This window comes from Choristoneura fumiferana, chromosome 21 (assembly GCF_025370935.1).
Source record: "Choristoneura fumiferana chromosome 21, NRCan_CFum_1, whole genome shotgun sequence".
NCBI classification, from domain to species: domain Eukaryota; kingdom Metazoa; phylum Arthropoda; class Insecta; order Lepidoptera; family Tortricidae; genus Choristoneura; species Choristoneura fumiferana.
The window spans coordinates 11,628,300-11,644,804 of NC_133492.1; the positions used below are offsets into that span (position 1 = coordinate 11,628,300).

At 36.9% G+C, this 16,505-nt stretch overlaps 1 protein-coding gene across 1 annotated transcript in view; it reads right to left on the reverse strand.

The window, feature by feature from the left end:
* LOC141439992 (furin-like protease 2) overlaps positions 1 to 16,505 on the reverse strand; it is a 207,508-nt gene that overhangs the window by 63,622 nt on the left and 127,381 nt on the right. Inside the window, 1 exon segment of the mRNA XM_074104450.1 lies at positions 12,117 to 12,440. Within this exon segment, the coding sequence (XP_073960551.1) occupies positions 12,117 to 12,278 (162 nt within the window). The 5' untranslated portion in view covers positions 12,279 to 12,440.

The following is a 16,505-nucleotide window of genomic DNA, read 5'->3' on the forward strand; positions in this document are numbered from 1 at the left end:
CATGCCAATTATTTCAAGTATACCAAGTAAAAGTAAGTGTACGTGTAGTGTGTAGTGGGGGTAGTGTTGTAAGTATTTAATATGTCATATAGCAAAAGAAGTTTTCTGATTGATCTGTATCATCCTTTGTAATCTAATTATACTAAGCAAATAAAGCATTATTATTATTAAGTAAAACGGTACATTTTGGCTCGATTCTATTACCAATATTCAGATCCGTCGAAAACAAGATGTAATTGATCTTGTTTTCGACGCAGTCAATATCAACCACCAAATATTCAAATAAAGTCGAAATCGTTCAATAAACCTTTTATTTCATACTAAAACTGTAACAAAATATGGCGGAACACATCGGTAACGACTTTAGAGGCTCGTAACTAGTGCTTGGTGCATCCAAATGAAATGAAAAAGACACTGAGCGGAATTTTGAAAGCCCCCATTGAGCGCGTGCCAAATCGACGGCATATGTGTCGTCTACCTTCATCTCCAATTAATATTGAAAAGTTTATTTATTTCTTTATCATCAAACTCACAGCATAAAACATCTTATGAAAAATGGTGATAATGCAGATCTATTCTGACTTTGTGTGCTCAAACGTGGAAGGTAGTTCTAAACGGCAACATACGTACTTATAACTCAACATCCCGGCAGCTTATCACAATCAGAATGTTGCATGGTGGCAAGGTCATGATGGCATTTTTAGTACCGGAGTCTACTTATTAATGAAATATAACAATTAATAAACTAAACATTCATAAATATTAACATAAATTATGGACAAGCAATACGTAACAAGGGGCATCCCTCCACGGTCACTAAAGAGAAACGGATAAAATAATCGAATACAATTATTAAATAACGATTTATTTATTTACAGGTAGGTACTTTTCGTCAGACTTGAAATATTTGCTAGAAACACTTTTAAGAAACGAAACATTTTTACGTACAACGATGAACCAGAGACGTGGGTACTGAACAAACTTGACACGCAAAATAATTCCCAAAGTAAACTGCGACTTTTATTCAAACTGAAGACATAAAATGGTTAAGTAAACGACCGTAGGAGCCGCAGTACGCACCCTCTCAATTCACGCGAACACTTGCGAACACTATTGAATACTTACCGAAACGAATGGGAAATATGGGCCTCGGAGAGCCATCGACTGGCGAACGTGCCGGGAAACGTAACGTGACGCGTGACGGTTAGATGTATGCCGACCTAGATTGCTTAAACTTGTTTCTGGTGAGTAACACAGAATATGAAATAAAATATCAGTTTAGAACACAACATATTTCATCATGTCATCCAAAAGACGTCCACTACTGCACATAGGCCTCCCCCAAGGCTCTCCACTCAGACCGGTCTTGTGCTTTCCGCATCCAACGCGATCCCGCGATCTTAACCAGGTCGTCGCTCCATCTTGTTGGAGGCCTACCGACAGCAAACATATTTATTATTCAGAAAAACAGGACTAGCCCTATTATATCAAGGATCATTTTTTAGAGGTGTGTCTCTTTTCCACTGGTTATTTAGAATTTTGGACACATTGATAGATAGGATTGAATGATTCTGCATTTTCATTTTATCCCTTCAAGTTTTTTGGGGCCATTGATGGAATAAGAAATGTGCACAAAATAATAGGTGTATACGTTTTTGAAATTACCAGTCTGCTTCCAGTGTTCTTTACTAAAATATCTAACCAACTATAAATAAACTAATGAATTATATCGACCGGGTATTGAACTTCAGACTTTGTCATTGATGTGACATTTTGTCGTCAACTCTGACTTGTGCCGTATAATATCTATAGTCGGCTTATGGTCGGGCCAAAACCTCGCATGACTTCACCTTTACAAGACCAATTATGTTCGTGACAAAAGACATGACATAATTGGTATTTTGCATTAGGGCAATTTTTCTTCATAATTTACCTAACCGACTGCGGAAAAGTATAGGTGACGATTCTCGACGCCTAGATATATCTACTTGAAAATGATAGGACATATTAAAGCACTAGAAAGATTATCAACAGAATCAGTTCATTCATACCAAAGTCAAGTGGGGCAATCGCTGGCGCATGAAGTACGTTGTATAGAATAGGTAGGTAAGGGATAAACTGAGAACGAAGCATTATTTATACATTGTTCGTGAAATAAATAAAAACTGGTCCCAGGCGACATTTATTTGATCTTGGAAAGTTTGTCTAGACGTGATAGGTAAGCGATTACGTGTAGAGCGTAGCTAAAAAATGACGATAGTTTCTTAATGGGTGCGATCATTATAAAACTCAGAAAGTATACATTCCGATTTTTATTTAGTTTTTACATTAACTCTTCCCGTATAAAAACACAACACGAAAAAACACGGGTTACGGGTTATGCTCGGGTTAGTGTTTAACCTGTCCTCTCCCAGAGGCACAAATTTGTGCCCAAATTCCTTTGATCCTGTTATCCTGGGAGATGACAGATTAATAAACATGGACACTGTACATGGTGAAGTCACGGTTTAATTAATATGCAATTGTAATAGTTAAGGTTAAGGCCAGCCAAGTATTCTCGCGTTTTGTTTCCATTATTCCCAACCACCAAGTGCTTCTCCGAAGAAAATGTAGCTCAAAGTGTACACGCACTTAAACGCTCTGCCGCCACAGCCACAAACGATGAGTGTCCTCCATGAGTGATTTCGAAGCACGTCAAATACAGTGTTCACGAAGGAAGCAAGTGTTTGGCCAACTCTCCCGACAATGGCGGCCCCAGCGGCTGTTTGTGTAACCAACCACGGAGATACTAGTTTGCTTACCTACTCACGCGTTTGAAGATTTATTCACATCACACTCAACCGCCGCGGTGCGAACCTGGCCTTTAGTGGAACTCAAGAACTCGATCAATTTGTCTCTTCAAACATTAGGGAATGTTGGCGTTGTTTGCGCGCTCACGAGTGCTAAAGGTGACGAGATGTGACATTTCGGAATAGCGTTCTGCAATATCGAGGCCGTGGATAAATTCAATAACCATTCAGCTCTCCTACGAGCCCTAAAATCACATATACGCATGCTGTTGTTTCGGAAATAACAAATATGCTGAGTGGAAAATGTATGTTTGTGTCCAGGATGTGTGAGTCAGGAAAGATTATGTATAACATCAGCCAAATATGTGGTCTACCACCCTACAGTTGATAATCGTGTGCATGTCATAAAACAATAATGCCAATAGACGTGTCTGTCAACTTGAAAGTTCGACTTTTGAAACATATTCATTTGATAGTATCTTGTTTAAAAATTATTAGACACTTATTTGGCTGATGGTACCTACCTATTAGTTATTAATGTGACTGATACATAATGAAAGGCATTAAGACATGAGTGAGGTTCTATACAACGAGAGACAGCGAGTTGTATAATAATATCCCACGAGTGTTTCAATGCCTAATTATGTACAGTCACATACACATCTACATGAATAATATAAGGTTTCTACAACGTGTACAAGATATACCTGCATTTTCGAGTTAGTGATTCTTGTTTGTTGTAGGCATAAAATTTCTATATTGGTACTAATACTCTGGCATAAAACCTCAGTTGACAGACGTTGAGTCCAATGACTGACAGTGAAAGTTATAGTTTTTTTAAATTCATAAACAATCTAGACTTGATTCGACTTTGATTTTCAAATCGATTGTAATATTCGATTAAAAAAATGTATGGATCAATAATTTTATTATTGAATGTAATTACAAATGGACTAATTCGATTATCGCAACCAAACATAGATTTTTGTTTTTTTAAGATGTTCGAAATTTGAATGTAATTAAAGTGTCGCTTACCGTCACTATAACGTAAACATTAAGATGCAACCACATAGAAGTTTCTTAATGTAGGTCATTTGCTTATCGTCTCTGAACATATTATAGGGAAGTTATGATTACGGATGTAGATGAAATAATATTTCAAATAGGCTATAGCGTGCATTGAGTAGGCAGCACGGTAGGCAGCGCTAGTGGTTGGTAGATAGCTTCAACAACAGTGCTAAAAATCACACACGTGTAATAAAATAAATTAATTTGCTTGTAGGTAATGCCTTATATCTTTATTAAAATGCGTCGTTTACAAGCTCCTCATTAAAACTGGGAGAGCACCATCAAATACTTATTTTAAGCTGAAACCTCGGCTTTTAAATGGTAAATTTAGGACACCTAATTATGTAATGCTTGTGCGGGAATTTAATTAGCGGCTTCATCATTAATTTGGCAGACATCCTTTGAGGCTTTTGATACACCATGCCCCGTTTTGAGGGCTTGGAATAAATAAAGTTTTGCGTCAAAATAAACTAAGCAAGAATTGAATTACTGAAGAATTCTGTCAATACCGAGGTCGTCAAGAGAAAATTTTGTTTCGCATCAATTTTAACTGGAGCTGAACGTACTTCGTGAGAAATGAAAAGAAATAAAGCTGTTGCAAAGGTACTTGAACTGTAAACCATTACTTTCACTCATCTATCTATCTAATACCTTTAAACGAGCAACTCTTGTTTAAAAGTATATAGATATTATATGCAATCCGTGAGCTCTTAGATAAACCTTCGGGTTGCGGGGGAAATCGGAAAGATTCGTGTAGTAGAAAATAACAATAATTGTCTTTTGACTTAGTAGCAATCCATCACGCGAAGAGTGCACTCGTTGTATTTTCATTGATTTATATAGAGCAGTTAAAACCACCACTTACGTATTTATTTAGTTTGTTATTTTTCGGAAATTGATTTCTACGGGGAGTCAACTTAAACATGGTATTTTTATAAATAGCCAGTCACGGGAAATTGTCTATAATGTATATAAATATTTTGTAAAGAAGCTGAAAGTTTTAAGAAAAGTGTTGATCGTAAATATTTTAATAAGATTCAAGAGCGAGATATAGAAGCAATTAAAAAAATAACGAAAGCAGACCATAAAAATTCATTTGACATCAAGAGAAGTAGATACAGTATAACAACAGCTCTATATACTTCCAAATAAAAGTAGTGTGTTAAGGCAGGGTGCTCTCTATTTAAATTAACGATGAAAGAATTCGAAAATGCTGATTTTGTTTTATTTGTATCATGACAAAAAGTCATATTGTGTTAAAATTAGAAAAAGATAAGGAAACGTAATATTATTACAGTAAGGTTTATTTTGTACTGATGGTTATTATTTAGATAACTTTTTACGGTAACTTTGAAAAGTTTTGCAAGTTGATAACAGAACAGAACCGCATATCATGATGCATGCTTCTAGTCCGAAGGTTTTTTTAAGAGCTCACGGAGTGTATATAATCAGAATCTCGAAAACGGCTCCAACGATTTCGATGAAATTAGGTATGTAGGGGTTGTCGGGGATGAAAATTCGATCTAGCTTAGTCTTATCTCTGAGAAAACGCTTGTTATCGAGTTTCAGCCCGAGCATAGCTCGGTCGCCCAGGTACTATCTTTATACATGTACTGCACGTACATACTGTTTTTAAGACGTTTTCTTATTACAAAATATTAACAAAGATTATGATTTTATTTTTCAGAACAAAATGGCATCCAAGATATTACGGTTAAATTCCGAATGACAAATTTCGATCCAAGTTACTTCCATGGGTTATCTCTTAAAGTTGCTATTTTGTGGTGACATAGGTATGTAGGTAGTTAAATCTCTTTTATGTGTTTATAGAACTTTCAATATAGATATTTTGAGTGCACTATCCAAAAACATATAACTTCAGAGTCGAAAGTCTGTAAATTGAAAATATAAAAAAAGAACATAACATATTTTTAACATGTTGCCTATTCCGCATCACTTATATGCAATTGAAAATACGCAAGCCTTTTTTTTAACCCCGACGCTAAAAGAGGGATGTTATAAGTTTGACCGCTATGTGTGTCTATCTGTGGCACCGTACTTTTAAACGGGTGGACCGATTTGAATGCGGTTTTTTTTTAATTTGAAAACAGGGTTCTAGCGATGGTTTTTAGACATGTATCATCAAAATCGGTTTAGCCATTTTGAGATATTGAACTTTGAAGTGACAAAGTCGGGGGTTTTCCAACTTTTTGTTGGTTAGGTTAGGTTATTGTTCAAACATATCTATTTTGTCTGACAAACCTATTTGTGGAAGTTTTTTTTTAATTGTCAATTAAACAAAGATATCCGACATATCATATGACACGACGACCACAGAAGGTCCATACTAAATTTTTTTTTTATAGATACGTATAGAGATTCTTGTTTGTCAATTTCAAATCAGTCGAAATTTAGACCCACGGACGTACCTAGTGATTAGTGCAATTCATTAAAAGCTATCTAAAAGCAAAGATGTACAACATTTCCTACGTTTTATCCTGCATGGATCTCAACTCACATGTACATAGGTACTTCTTTTAAGCCAGCGCACTCAGCAGCAAGATATAATACGACACATAACGCTTTTGACATGAATGTTCACGCTTCCATGCCAGCTCCATACCTGAGGGCCTACTCCGAAGCATAATAATGAATCCGCATAATTGAAATATGCATAACATTAGTAACTATAACTTAAACTGTTATAAAATGAATACGCATAATTTTATCAAGCGATTAAATTAGCTTGTTCAGGGCAAAACCGACTTGGTTAGGTTAGGTTCAGAAGGCTAATGCGGGAGCGAAGCGTAGCGTAGCCTTAGCCTTCGATGTTAGGTTTTTTTTTATATTAACCCAATAATAGATATTTTCACTTAGTAGTTCACTTCTCAGATTGAATTGAATTGAGTAAATATTCAATATTTACTTTTAGTAATAATTTTTCACTTAATATAACACTTTATATATTGTTTGACAAATAAAATTTTCAATTTCATGAAAATAATTATTTTATGCTAATACTCATTTATACTTATGCAAAGTAATGTTATGCTAATTACATGTATGCCAACTTATCGTTATGCCAATCTAAATTATGCGCATTTACATTTCATGTGAATTAATGTTATGCGAATTAATAGTTATGCGAAATAACGTTATGGCAATTTCAAGTAGGACAATTAAGTTATGCGAATTAATATAGACCCAGTATAAGTATCAGATAGAAGGAACGACACGAACTTCGATTTTCGAATTTCGGAGTAGCCCCCGGAGACTATTGTTTTCGTATAACGTGCAAGCGCTCGCGATCGCAATCAGTTTCTCTTTTTACTCTCATCCTAAACCGAGAGAGAGAAAGAAATGCCGAAAGGATTGTGATTCAGACTATCTCTGGTAATTTTACAAAAATAAAACTGCATGTTAACAACGGCTTTAATTTAATAAATAGACTGGTCAAAATTGTTCACTTCTTTTGTGATGAAAAAAAAACTAAATGCAATCCTTACTGAAAATCAAACAAAGCTATAATAATCCATCATCATCATAGGCCTACGCGTCAGTTCCAGAGTTTCCAGACGAATTTTGGCGTGTTGCCTGTGCACAACGTCTTTGGTGGCTGACTAGACCGATGCGAGAGCGACATGTTCGCCCACAGGCCAGACAAGAGAAGTCTGCGGATGTTGGGGCAGTACCACCTTGGTGTCGTTTCTGTCACTTGTCAGCAAGTGCCTTGAGCCAGGCCTCATCGCAATGCTTGCAATCCTCCAATACACGTCCGCGCCAATCTGTGCGGACTTCTGTCGCCCCTTCAATTTCGCTGAATGGCGCGATGCTGGAGGTAGTTCACAGGTTTTGCTACTTAGGATCAACCGTGTTAATAATCCATACTATTATTATAAATGTGAAAGTTAGTATGACTCTTTGCACGCTTTAAGTACTCAACCGATAGTGATGAAATCTGGTATGGAGATAGTTTCAAACCCTGGGAAAGACATAGGACACTTTAAGGTCTCACCCATTACACCGTATCATACCTACCATGACCGTAATAGCAACCAACGTGTCAAGCAAAAATATATTCTTTGTATTGTAAAGTGTGAGACTATGCCCACTAGCACGTTTCTTAAGTCGCAGACCGACACAGACGTCAGTTTAAAGGAATTTCGATTTCCTGTTATGAAGTCAAGCAATAATTTCTCAGTAAATAACAACTCAAGATACGATTTCTCAGTAGTGAATAAAAGCTTTGTAGCTATATAAATAATGTTGCCCACGACCACGACTACGTCTGCGCAGAATTCGCTTATCGCTATCCCGCGGGTACTTTGCATTTTTTCGGGATAAAAAGTATCCTATTGAATAATATTAATTTTAATTTAATAATGATTTAATGATGATTTTTAGTTTAATAATGATTACATAAATAAAAAGTATAGTTTCGTTTAGCCTCCTAAGTCCTCGCGTACTTTATACTTAAAGGACTAATTAACACTAAGAATAACGGCCGAATGTACTTTAAAAAGTACAAATTGTTCATTGAATAAAGAATTCTAAGAATTTTCAAATAATGTCCAAAATAACAAAGCAACGTCTATAGGTCTTAAACGCTAAGTTTGTTAAAAAATGTCAGGACTCAGGAGGTTAGAAGAAGAAGAACTAAACTAATTTTAGAGCAAGCCGAGCCAGAAATTTTAAGTAGCAATTGAAAACACAAAATATAGTTAATCGTCGGTGTAATTTTATTCCTTCTCACCCCATTTTACGGTAATGTGGACGTCGCTGACTGACAGATAGACAGGCAAGGCAACGCACTTAAATCACTAGAGCTAGAGGCTTGCAATGTCGCAGACATATTCCTTACTGATCATAAAAGTGCTCTAGGAATGGATTGTCCAAATATCTATCGTTTTTTTTATTCTTTTGCGAGATAAAACTAGTGTAGAATAACGATTACTCCAGACAAGTAGCTCAATTGTGTCTCCTTCTTTACTTTTATAAGTACAATAAATTATTTACATAATACACATACATATTTTCCCAGCTCGGTCTGTAGGTTAACAACTCAATTGGTAATTGCAGAAATGGTGATTTAAAAAGGATGGAGAAGGAGGAAGGAGGACATTTCAGTGGTTAGTACCGGGATCTACTACCTATGAAAATATGAAAAAAGTGTGCAAATCAATTGTGGAAGGAAATACACACGATAACATTTGTATTCATGTTACTTAAACTCTCGAGACGGTTCAACTCAATGATTTTCTGCCAAGTTTCTTGCGGCGCATTCTGCTTGGCAATGATGGTCTTTCCGAAAGCGCTGGTAGTTTAAAAAAATTACGTGTAAAAGTGCCCATTGCAGCCTATTTACTGAATAAATCATTTGAATTTTGAATTTCACGATTATAACTTCACGACCTAAGCGTATGAAAAAAATCTTTCAAAAAGATCGAAACTATCCCTGACTTATAATCGTGAGTTAAATTGTTTATTTTTGCAATTTTTTACATTTGTATTCCTGGTGGCGGTCTAGTGGTTTAACCTATGGCCTCTCAAGCAGAGGCTCGTGGGTTCATACCCCGGCTCGCACCTATGAATTTTTCAAAATTAATTTGCGAAATCACATTTCAAATTTACCACGAGCTTAACGGTGAAGGAAAACATCGTGAAGAAACCTGCACAACCTGCAAAGCAATTCAATGATGTGTGTGAATTTCCCAATCCGCACTGCGCCCGCGTGGGAACTACGGCCCAAGCCCGCTGTGCCCAGCAGTGGGATGTATATAGGCTGGTATGATGATGATGAACTCCTCTTATTATTATAACTTCAGTGGATTAAAACAATATATTCACATATTGCAGAAGCCAATTACGCCTTGCAATGTACCTGAGCTCCCCATCCGCGCTACTATAGCGATAATTAAACATGACGAAGTAAATAAACACGTCCGCGAGCGCTGGCTACGCGTAACTTGGCGAGTTCATGAAGTAAAGCTCTGCGGGGATAGTTAGGTATTCGGGCCATTAATCACCGAGAAAACTTAATTGGACGGCCCCAGGCTGACAGACAGTCACGCGAGGAACTCCCGCGCTACGCAGACTCCGGGCGGTATTTTCTAAAGCCGTTAGTTTAGATGGTGCAGTTACGTTAAGTTGTAAGACAAATAATAAAGTAGCTCGTCCTAGATATAGTAGATAATAAACGTATTTCAGAGCCAGGCTAAGGCAGGTCAGAGCACATATCAGCTGGAAGACATCCGCTGTTCGATAAAGATCTCCCTCCTCTTTAAAATACCACACTGAACGACAACTTGCGTTGTACGGTCAGCATCAAAAGTAGCAGGTTACTTTTTTACTTTGTCAATCTTGTATGGCGCTAAGTACGTGGCTGTAAAACGACAAAGTACAAAAATAACCAGCTACTTTTGACGCTACCCAGTGACATTCGAGTTATCAAGACGAAACGAATGACGTATCATTTTTTTTTTTCATTATAAACATCGGTTCAGTCATTGAGTAGTTAATGAGGTACAGACATCCATACTTAGGCTAAAAACTAACCCTGTTTTTGGGCTTAACTGTATTGGCTAAATAAAACATTATTTCACAGGTGTACCCACATGCAGCTAGTAGTGACTCGGCATCTCACGGCGCAAACCGCTGATCCAGCCAACTTCAAATATGCTGCGTTAAGTGTTTGCTGTTTATAACGTAGGAGCTTAATGAGAAATCCGCTTGAAACACTATCTAGGCCTAACGATAGAATGCCTAGGAAACTCGTTAATATTATCCACAGAGGATAGAGCAGGCGAGAATTATTTTATGCCGGCGTTTGAGTAAAACTTTTAACGAAAAAATTCACACAATTTTGAACTAGTTATTGAAAACACTGCTTAACTTTTGTAAATTACATTGTCTAGCTTTTTTCATTTTAAAGGATAAATTTAAAATCTACTCTTGCGTGAGCAGAAGGCCAGACCAGTTTTTTATTTATTATTATTAAAGAAAAATGTTTGAAAACGTTTTTGAGAACAACTGTTTATATATGTATATTTTATTATATCGCCGAGAAACGGCACAGCTCGACCGTCACAACTCTAAGAGTTCGCTCTTAGAGTTGTGAGAGTTTGGGATTCTTAAACCGTCTGAAAAAATGTGGACAAACCATGCACATATCTAGAATGCAGCTATATTTAATATATGGCATTTAGAGGCCAAAAAAATGTATACGGGCAACATTACACATTTTGTTTCCTGTAAACCATACTTCATTCAATTTAAGATATTAACTTTGGTATTCCTTTATATTTATGAAGTAGATCTTTATGTCAAAGGTATGGCCATTTTCCTTCTATTAATAGTGCACGTCAGCTAGGTAAAATAACCAGAATGCGTTTAAATACTGCCTTATTAGCTAAAAGTATTTTTGGTATGGCCCCTAAAATATTCAATCATTTGCCGAAATGTATTTTAGATATAGACGATATAATTAAATTCAAAAGAGCATTGCATGGCTTTCTATGTGAAAAAGCCTACTATTCCAATCAGCTTATGTGAATGAGAGTTTTTAGCTGTAACAGGTCCTTATTTTATCTATTTTTTCCTGTTTTTTCTTCCTTTTTCAATGTTAATGGAATATGTATACTTATGTAATGTGTATACTTAGTTACATGTGCATTAGTTTCATTTGATTGATTAAATTTAAGGTTGCTTTGTGAGCGGGAAAATGTGCTAGAGAGCAAAGAAAATATATAGGATTGTATAGTTCTGACTGCCGCAAGTTTTTTTTTTTTTCTATGGCAAACTCTGTACCTTGACTTGATGAGCCATAACGTACGGTCAGCTACAGAGAAGCATCATCCAGTTAACTGCGGTGTTTGATTCTTTTTCATTGTAGAAGTGACTTAAGTTATAATATCTGCGAAATACAAGCACGGGAAGGCAGGTGGCCTTGAAAACGAGTTTTCAGTTGAATCTTTTGGAGTGTGGTATTTATACACAAAACCTTGCTGTATTAGCACCGGTTTTCGTTGCGTTCGATCATAGCATACATACTACTACCTACTTATGTATTTGCTGCCTACAATCGACTGAGATCGAAGGTCGGACGGACTGAGCCTGTACAGCTTTGGAAAGGGAGGATGCGGCCCTGCCCAGCATCTGCTGCTCGTCGTTGCATCGTCTACTAGACAGCGGAGTTTCGCTACTGGTTGTTATAATTATAATGTCGCTCTGCTATAAAGAAGTATGATTTAGTTCTCTCACCTGTCCATGGTTGACGAAGCCGTGCCTCTTAGCGATGCGGTGGACGTGGTCATCGCCCGCGGGCACGTGCACCGCGAACTGGTTGTGGTACATCGGCTCGGGGAGCGCCCCGCACCAGCGCAGCGCCGCTAGCAGCGCCAGCGCGCGCCATGCCACCACCATGACACTCGACTCTCGATCAACACCCACACAACCACATCGGCGCACCAACAACGACACAAACCTCACACGTTCACAACACAATGCTACAGCATTGGCACGCGCACAAACTCACGAAGCAGTCCTTTCAACACCGCCGCCGTTTGTCATCCCACTTTTGATCACCTGAAAATAAAACATTTCCATTAAATTACGAGCAAACCCAACTCGATATCTACATCGAAAGGCTTAATTAAAATGCTCCCTAATTGTTACTTGTACCGCTCTCGAACACAAAAGGCGAGAGAGAGATATTAAAATTTAATAAAGTGTAATTCCCACCGCGGGCGTACCGCACTTTATTTAGCTTTATTTTTAACGTTCGAGCGAGCTCCATAAATATAAAAGAAAATTTAGGCCACGATAAACATATTTGCAGGCGCGGGCGGCGCGGCAAATCACGCGCCAGATAAACGCAATAAGCGGACGCACAAATGCGAACAAGTTAAAAGAATCCGGGGGAAATCCCGAGATAATCCAGATAAGCCACGCGGGCAAAGTATGAAAAGCCTGACCGTGAATATATCAAAAATATTTATGAAATTTTATTTGGAAATTTATCCAACGTCCGCGTCGAGCGAAAGCGAAACCTTTGAGAAAATTTCTTTGTGTCGTCGGTCGGTTTCCTTTGAGGGATTCTTTTTTTAAACACGTGAAAAGCTGGGAATACACCGCATAGCGGTCGCGGCAGTATTTGTCGTTGGTGCCTTGAGCTAAGGTTAATTATTTTCGATTTTAAAACATGCTTCGATATAGGAAAATAGAAAAATAATTTTATGACGGTACTTCATATCAGGATGCTGTCGGCGCCGCCAGCCGGCCGCCGGGTTTGTATTATACCATACGAAGTAATACCGCCGTAAAACACGTGGAAATATTACGGAAAGCACCGCAGTGCAGATTTCCAGCCAGCAGCAGGTCTTTATGGTTACATCACCACAGTCGCACAACACAACATTTGCGATTTATTTTCTTTGTTTATAGATATTCTCAGGATTGTTATGAGGGTATACCAAGTATAGTAAAACGTGTGTTTAATTTAGCTCTAAATAACTCTAAAAACAGAACAGCCACGATCAGGTCTAAAGTACTGAATATCATGCAGTTTTAATTAATAGCTTGATTTATACATCCCTTAGTCAGGAGAATTGCTTTATTATGGATCAAAAGCAAAACATTTAATTTATAAATAGATCCGCACGTCCCATCTTAAATTTATTTCCAAACACAAAAGTGCTTATTTTACCGTCACTGCCTTACTTAAAAAATATTATCCATGACACAATTACGTCTTGAAAATGAATTTCTAAGTAAAAAGGCCATTCATTTCCTCTACAGAGAAAATTAAATTTATAAGAGTTTTATTTACCCACTCTGATAGCATTAAGGTTACACAGGCGCCTAAAAATACAAGAACAATATTTGTGTTTAGAATGCGGCACGCACGCAGCGCGGCCCGTAGGGACGACAGAATTTAAAAGGTTCTACGTTGGAATTAATTCGGAGCTATCACTGGGATAATTCCATTAAGCGGCATCGGGACAAGGGATCCGAAATATTTATGACCTAATAACGAGGGTATACATATTTAAAAAGTACATAAATTACAATCCAGGTAAACGTGATGGAATCAATTGTTTCATTTTCATTGGTACATCTTTAGGTGCAACAAACAGTCCCTGTAATTGAAGTGCACGTGCAGTTCGTAGTTGCGTTTCCATCGCATTCGAACCGCATCTGTAGGTATTTTTAATTGCACTGTAACTTCTAACTTATCTAAGTTTCATAATTTTTTACTTTACCTGAACTAATGTTTTATTTATAATCCCATATTGGAAAAACAAGAAATCGCATCGGTTATTCCCTCATGTTCAATTTGAGTTTTGTCGCACCGTTCGCAAAGGAAATTGTGTCCGCAAAAAAATAGTTTTGCAACAAATTAATTTATACCAAATTTTCCTGAAGGACAAAAAATACATCTACCTATTAATATTAGCATAAAAATACTGACATATTAATAAATCGATTTAAGCTTTAAATTATCATATAGCAAGACCACATTCATTTAATATATACGAGTTCTATACAAAACTTTACATAAAGCTGGGAATAACCAATGCTACTTTTACAACGATCTCTGTGGTAGAACCTTACTTGTGAGTAATACCCCTTGGTTTACAGCACGCCACGCGCCACCGGCTCGAGAAGCCACGTTAAAACAGACAGTGCTATTCGCAATTGCACTAAGGGCTGGTCCCCATTAATCGCTGTAAATATACGCAAATATATATACATTCTGGAACGTATTTATGTTAAAACAAATGCCAACCGACTCTGCTTGCATAACGTGCTTGTAATGAGCAATGCAATCACTTAACGCTGTGTGTTGAACATAATTAAAATGCAGCGAGACGCCGCTGGCACGAGACCGCAGCTACTAAATTCTCTTCATTTGATTTCGAGTTCCAGTCGATGTGATCAATCAATTTATCATTCTCCGATAACGCCGTTTGATTCAACAGCCCCCGCATCGGCGGCACTCGGAATATTATTAGGATAACAAGTAAAGTGGCACATCCGCAATAAGCAGTGCCGATGGATCGCCGCAAGCGCCTAAATCTCGCCACCTAACACCTACAATTAGGCGGTTATTTGCAGCATTCGAGCATCGTGGCATGAATAAAACATGCTTTTCGACTCGCAAGTAGGTACACTCGGCTTGGAACAACCACTCTAACGTGGCCCCCTTTGGTTGCTACGCTCGAACAATAATTAGGCGACAAAGTTTCGACAAATGGGTCAAGATATTTGGGTTTTGATACATCGCTTACGGGTACAGTAGGTACGTAAACGGGGCAAGTCAAACAGGCTTTCTGCAAATACGCGGTGACGCGGGCAAATACAGACTAATAATATAATGGGATTAATTATAATGCGTTCCACATAGATATTCAGTTACGACACATGTACGATGCACCAGCAACATAATTTGTAACACACAGTGTTTGCTTCTTTAAAGGATGCATAGTAAGGCGCTTACCGTAGGCGAAATTCCGCACTTAAAATGTAATGCATAATAATGACATTGCAAGGATTTTAGCTACTACAGGCTGAATCACACATTATTGAGTACGTAAGAGGATAAATGATATGTTCGAAAATCCAAGTTTTTTTAACATAGACCAATTTGATAGCGTGATATCATTCCATTGCATTACAACTAATTGTTAACTTCATTAAATCGTAAACTTGATTATTATATAATTTAACTTAAGCTATTATACTTTTTTAATGGTTTAAATCATTACATATAAAATTGCAGGAAAAGTATTATGCACATTAAGATAAGTATTTGTATGTAGCCATTAAGCGTATTTTAGATTTCGATAACTCGGTATTGCGAGTGTAGATAGTCATTACTACTGCGTAGAAACAGAGATCGAGCGCATATGTGACATATCGTATAAATGTTTTAATTTTATTATCATTTAGGTTACACTTATTATTATTATTACATGCGACTATTTGGTTAAGTTATATTCATTCTTATATATTTACAACATAAATCAATAATGAAAATAAGGATATTTATTTTATGAGATGTTCTGCCTAAAACAGCATATTTTATGCATTACATTAGTAAAGATAAGAGTTTTAAATTACTAAATAGATTTTATTTCGTATACATTAATTTAATTTGGTATTTAAGGTAAAGTAATATTGTTATGTATAATATGATACTTTAGTAACTTTTTGAACGTATGAGGAGTCTTTGCCTCTTTTATATCCCTGGGTAGTTTGTTGTATAATTTTGCGCCTTCGTGGATTATTGTTCTTTTGCCGTAGTTTGTCCTCGAAGTATATAGCATTATTCCACTACGTCTAAGTCTGAGTCTCTGAATTTGTTGTTTTTTAGTGAATGTTATCTGCGTATGCATATCTTTATTTAGTATCTTTCGTATCAATATACAAGTTCTGTAGATATATGTCTGTGTTATATTCATTATCCCAGTTTCCTTATATAATTTTACAGTTGGTGTTAAGAAATCATAGTGGAATAATACCTTTAATAACTTATTTGTGCTCTTTGTAGACTATATAAATTTGTTTTCGCGGCAGCACCCCATAGTTCTATTAAGTATTCAATGTGTGGTTTTACTAATGAATTGTAGATAGTGTATCGGACATACT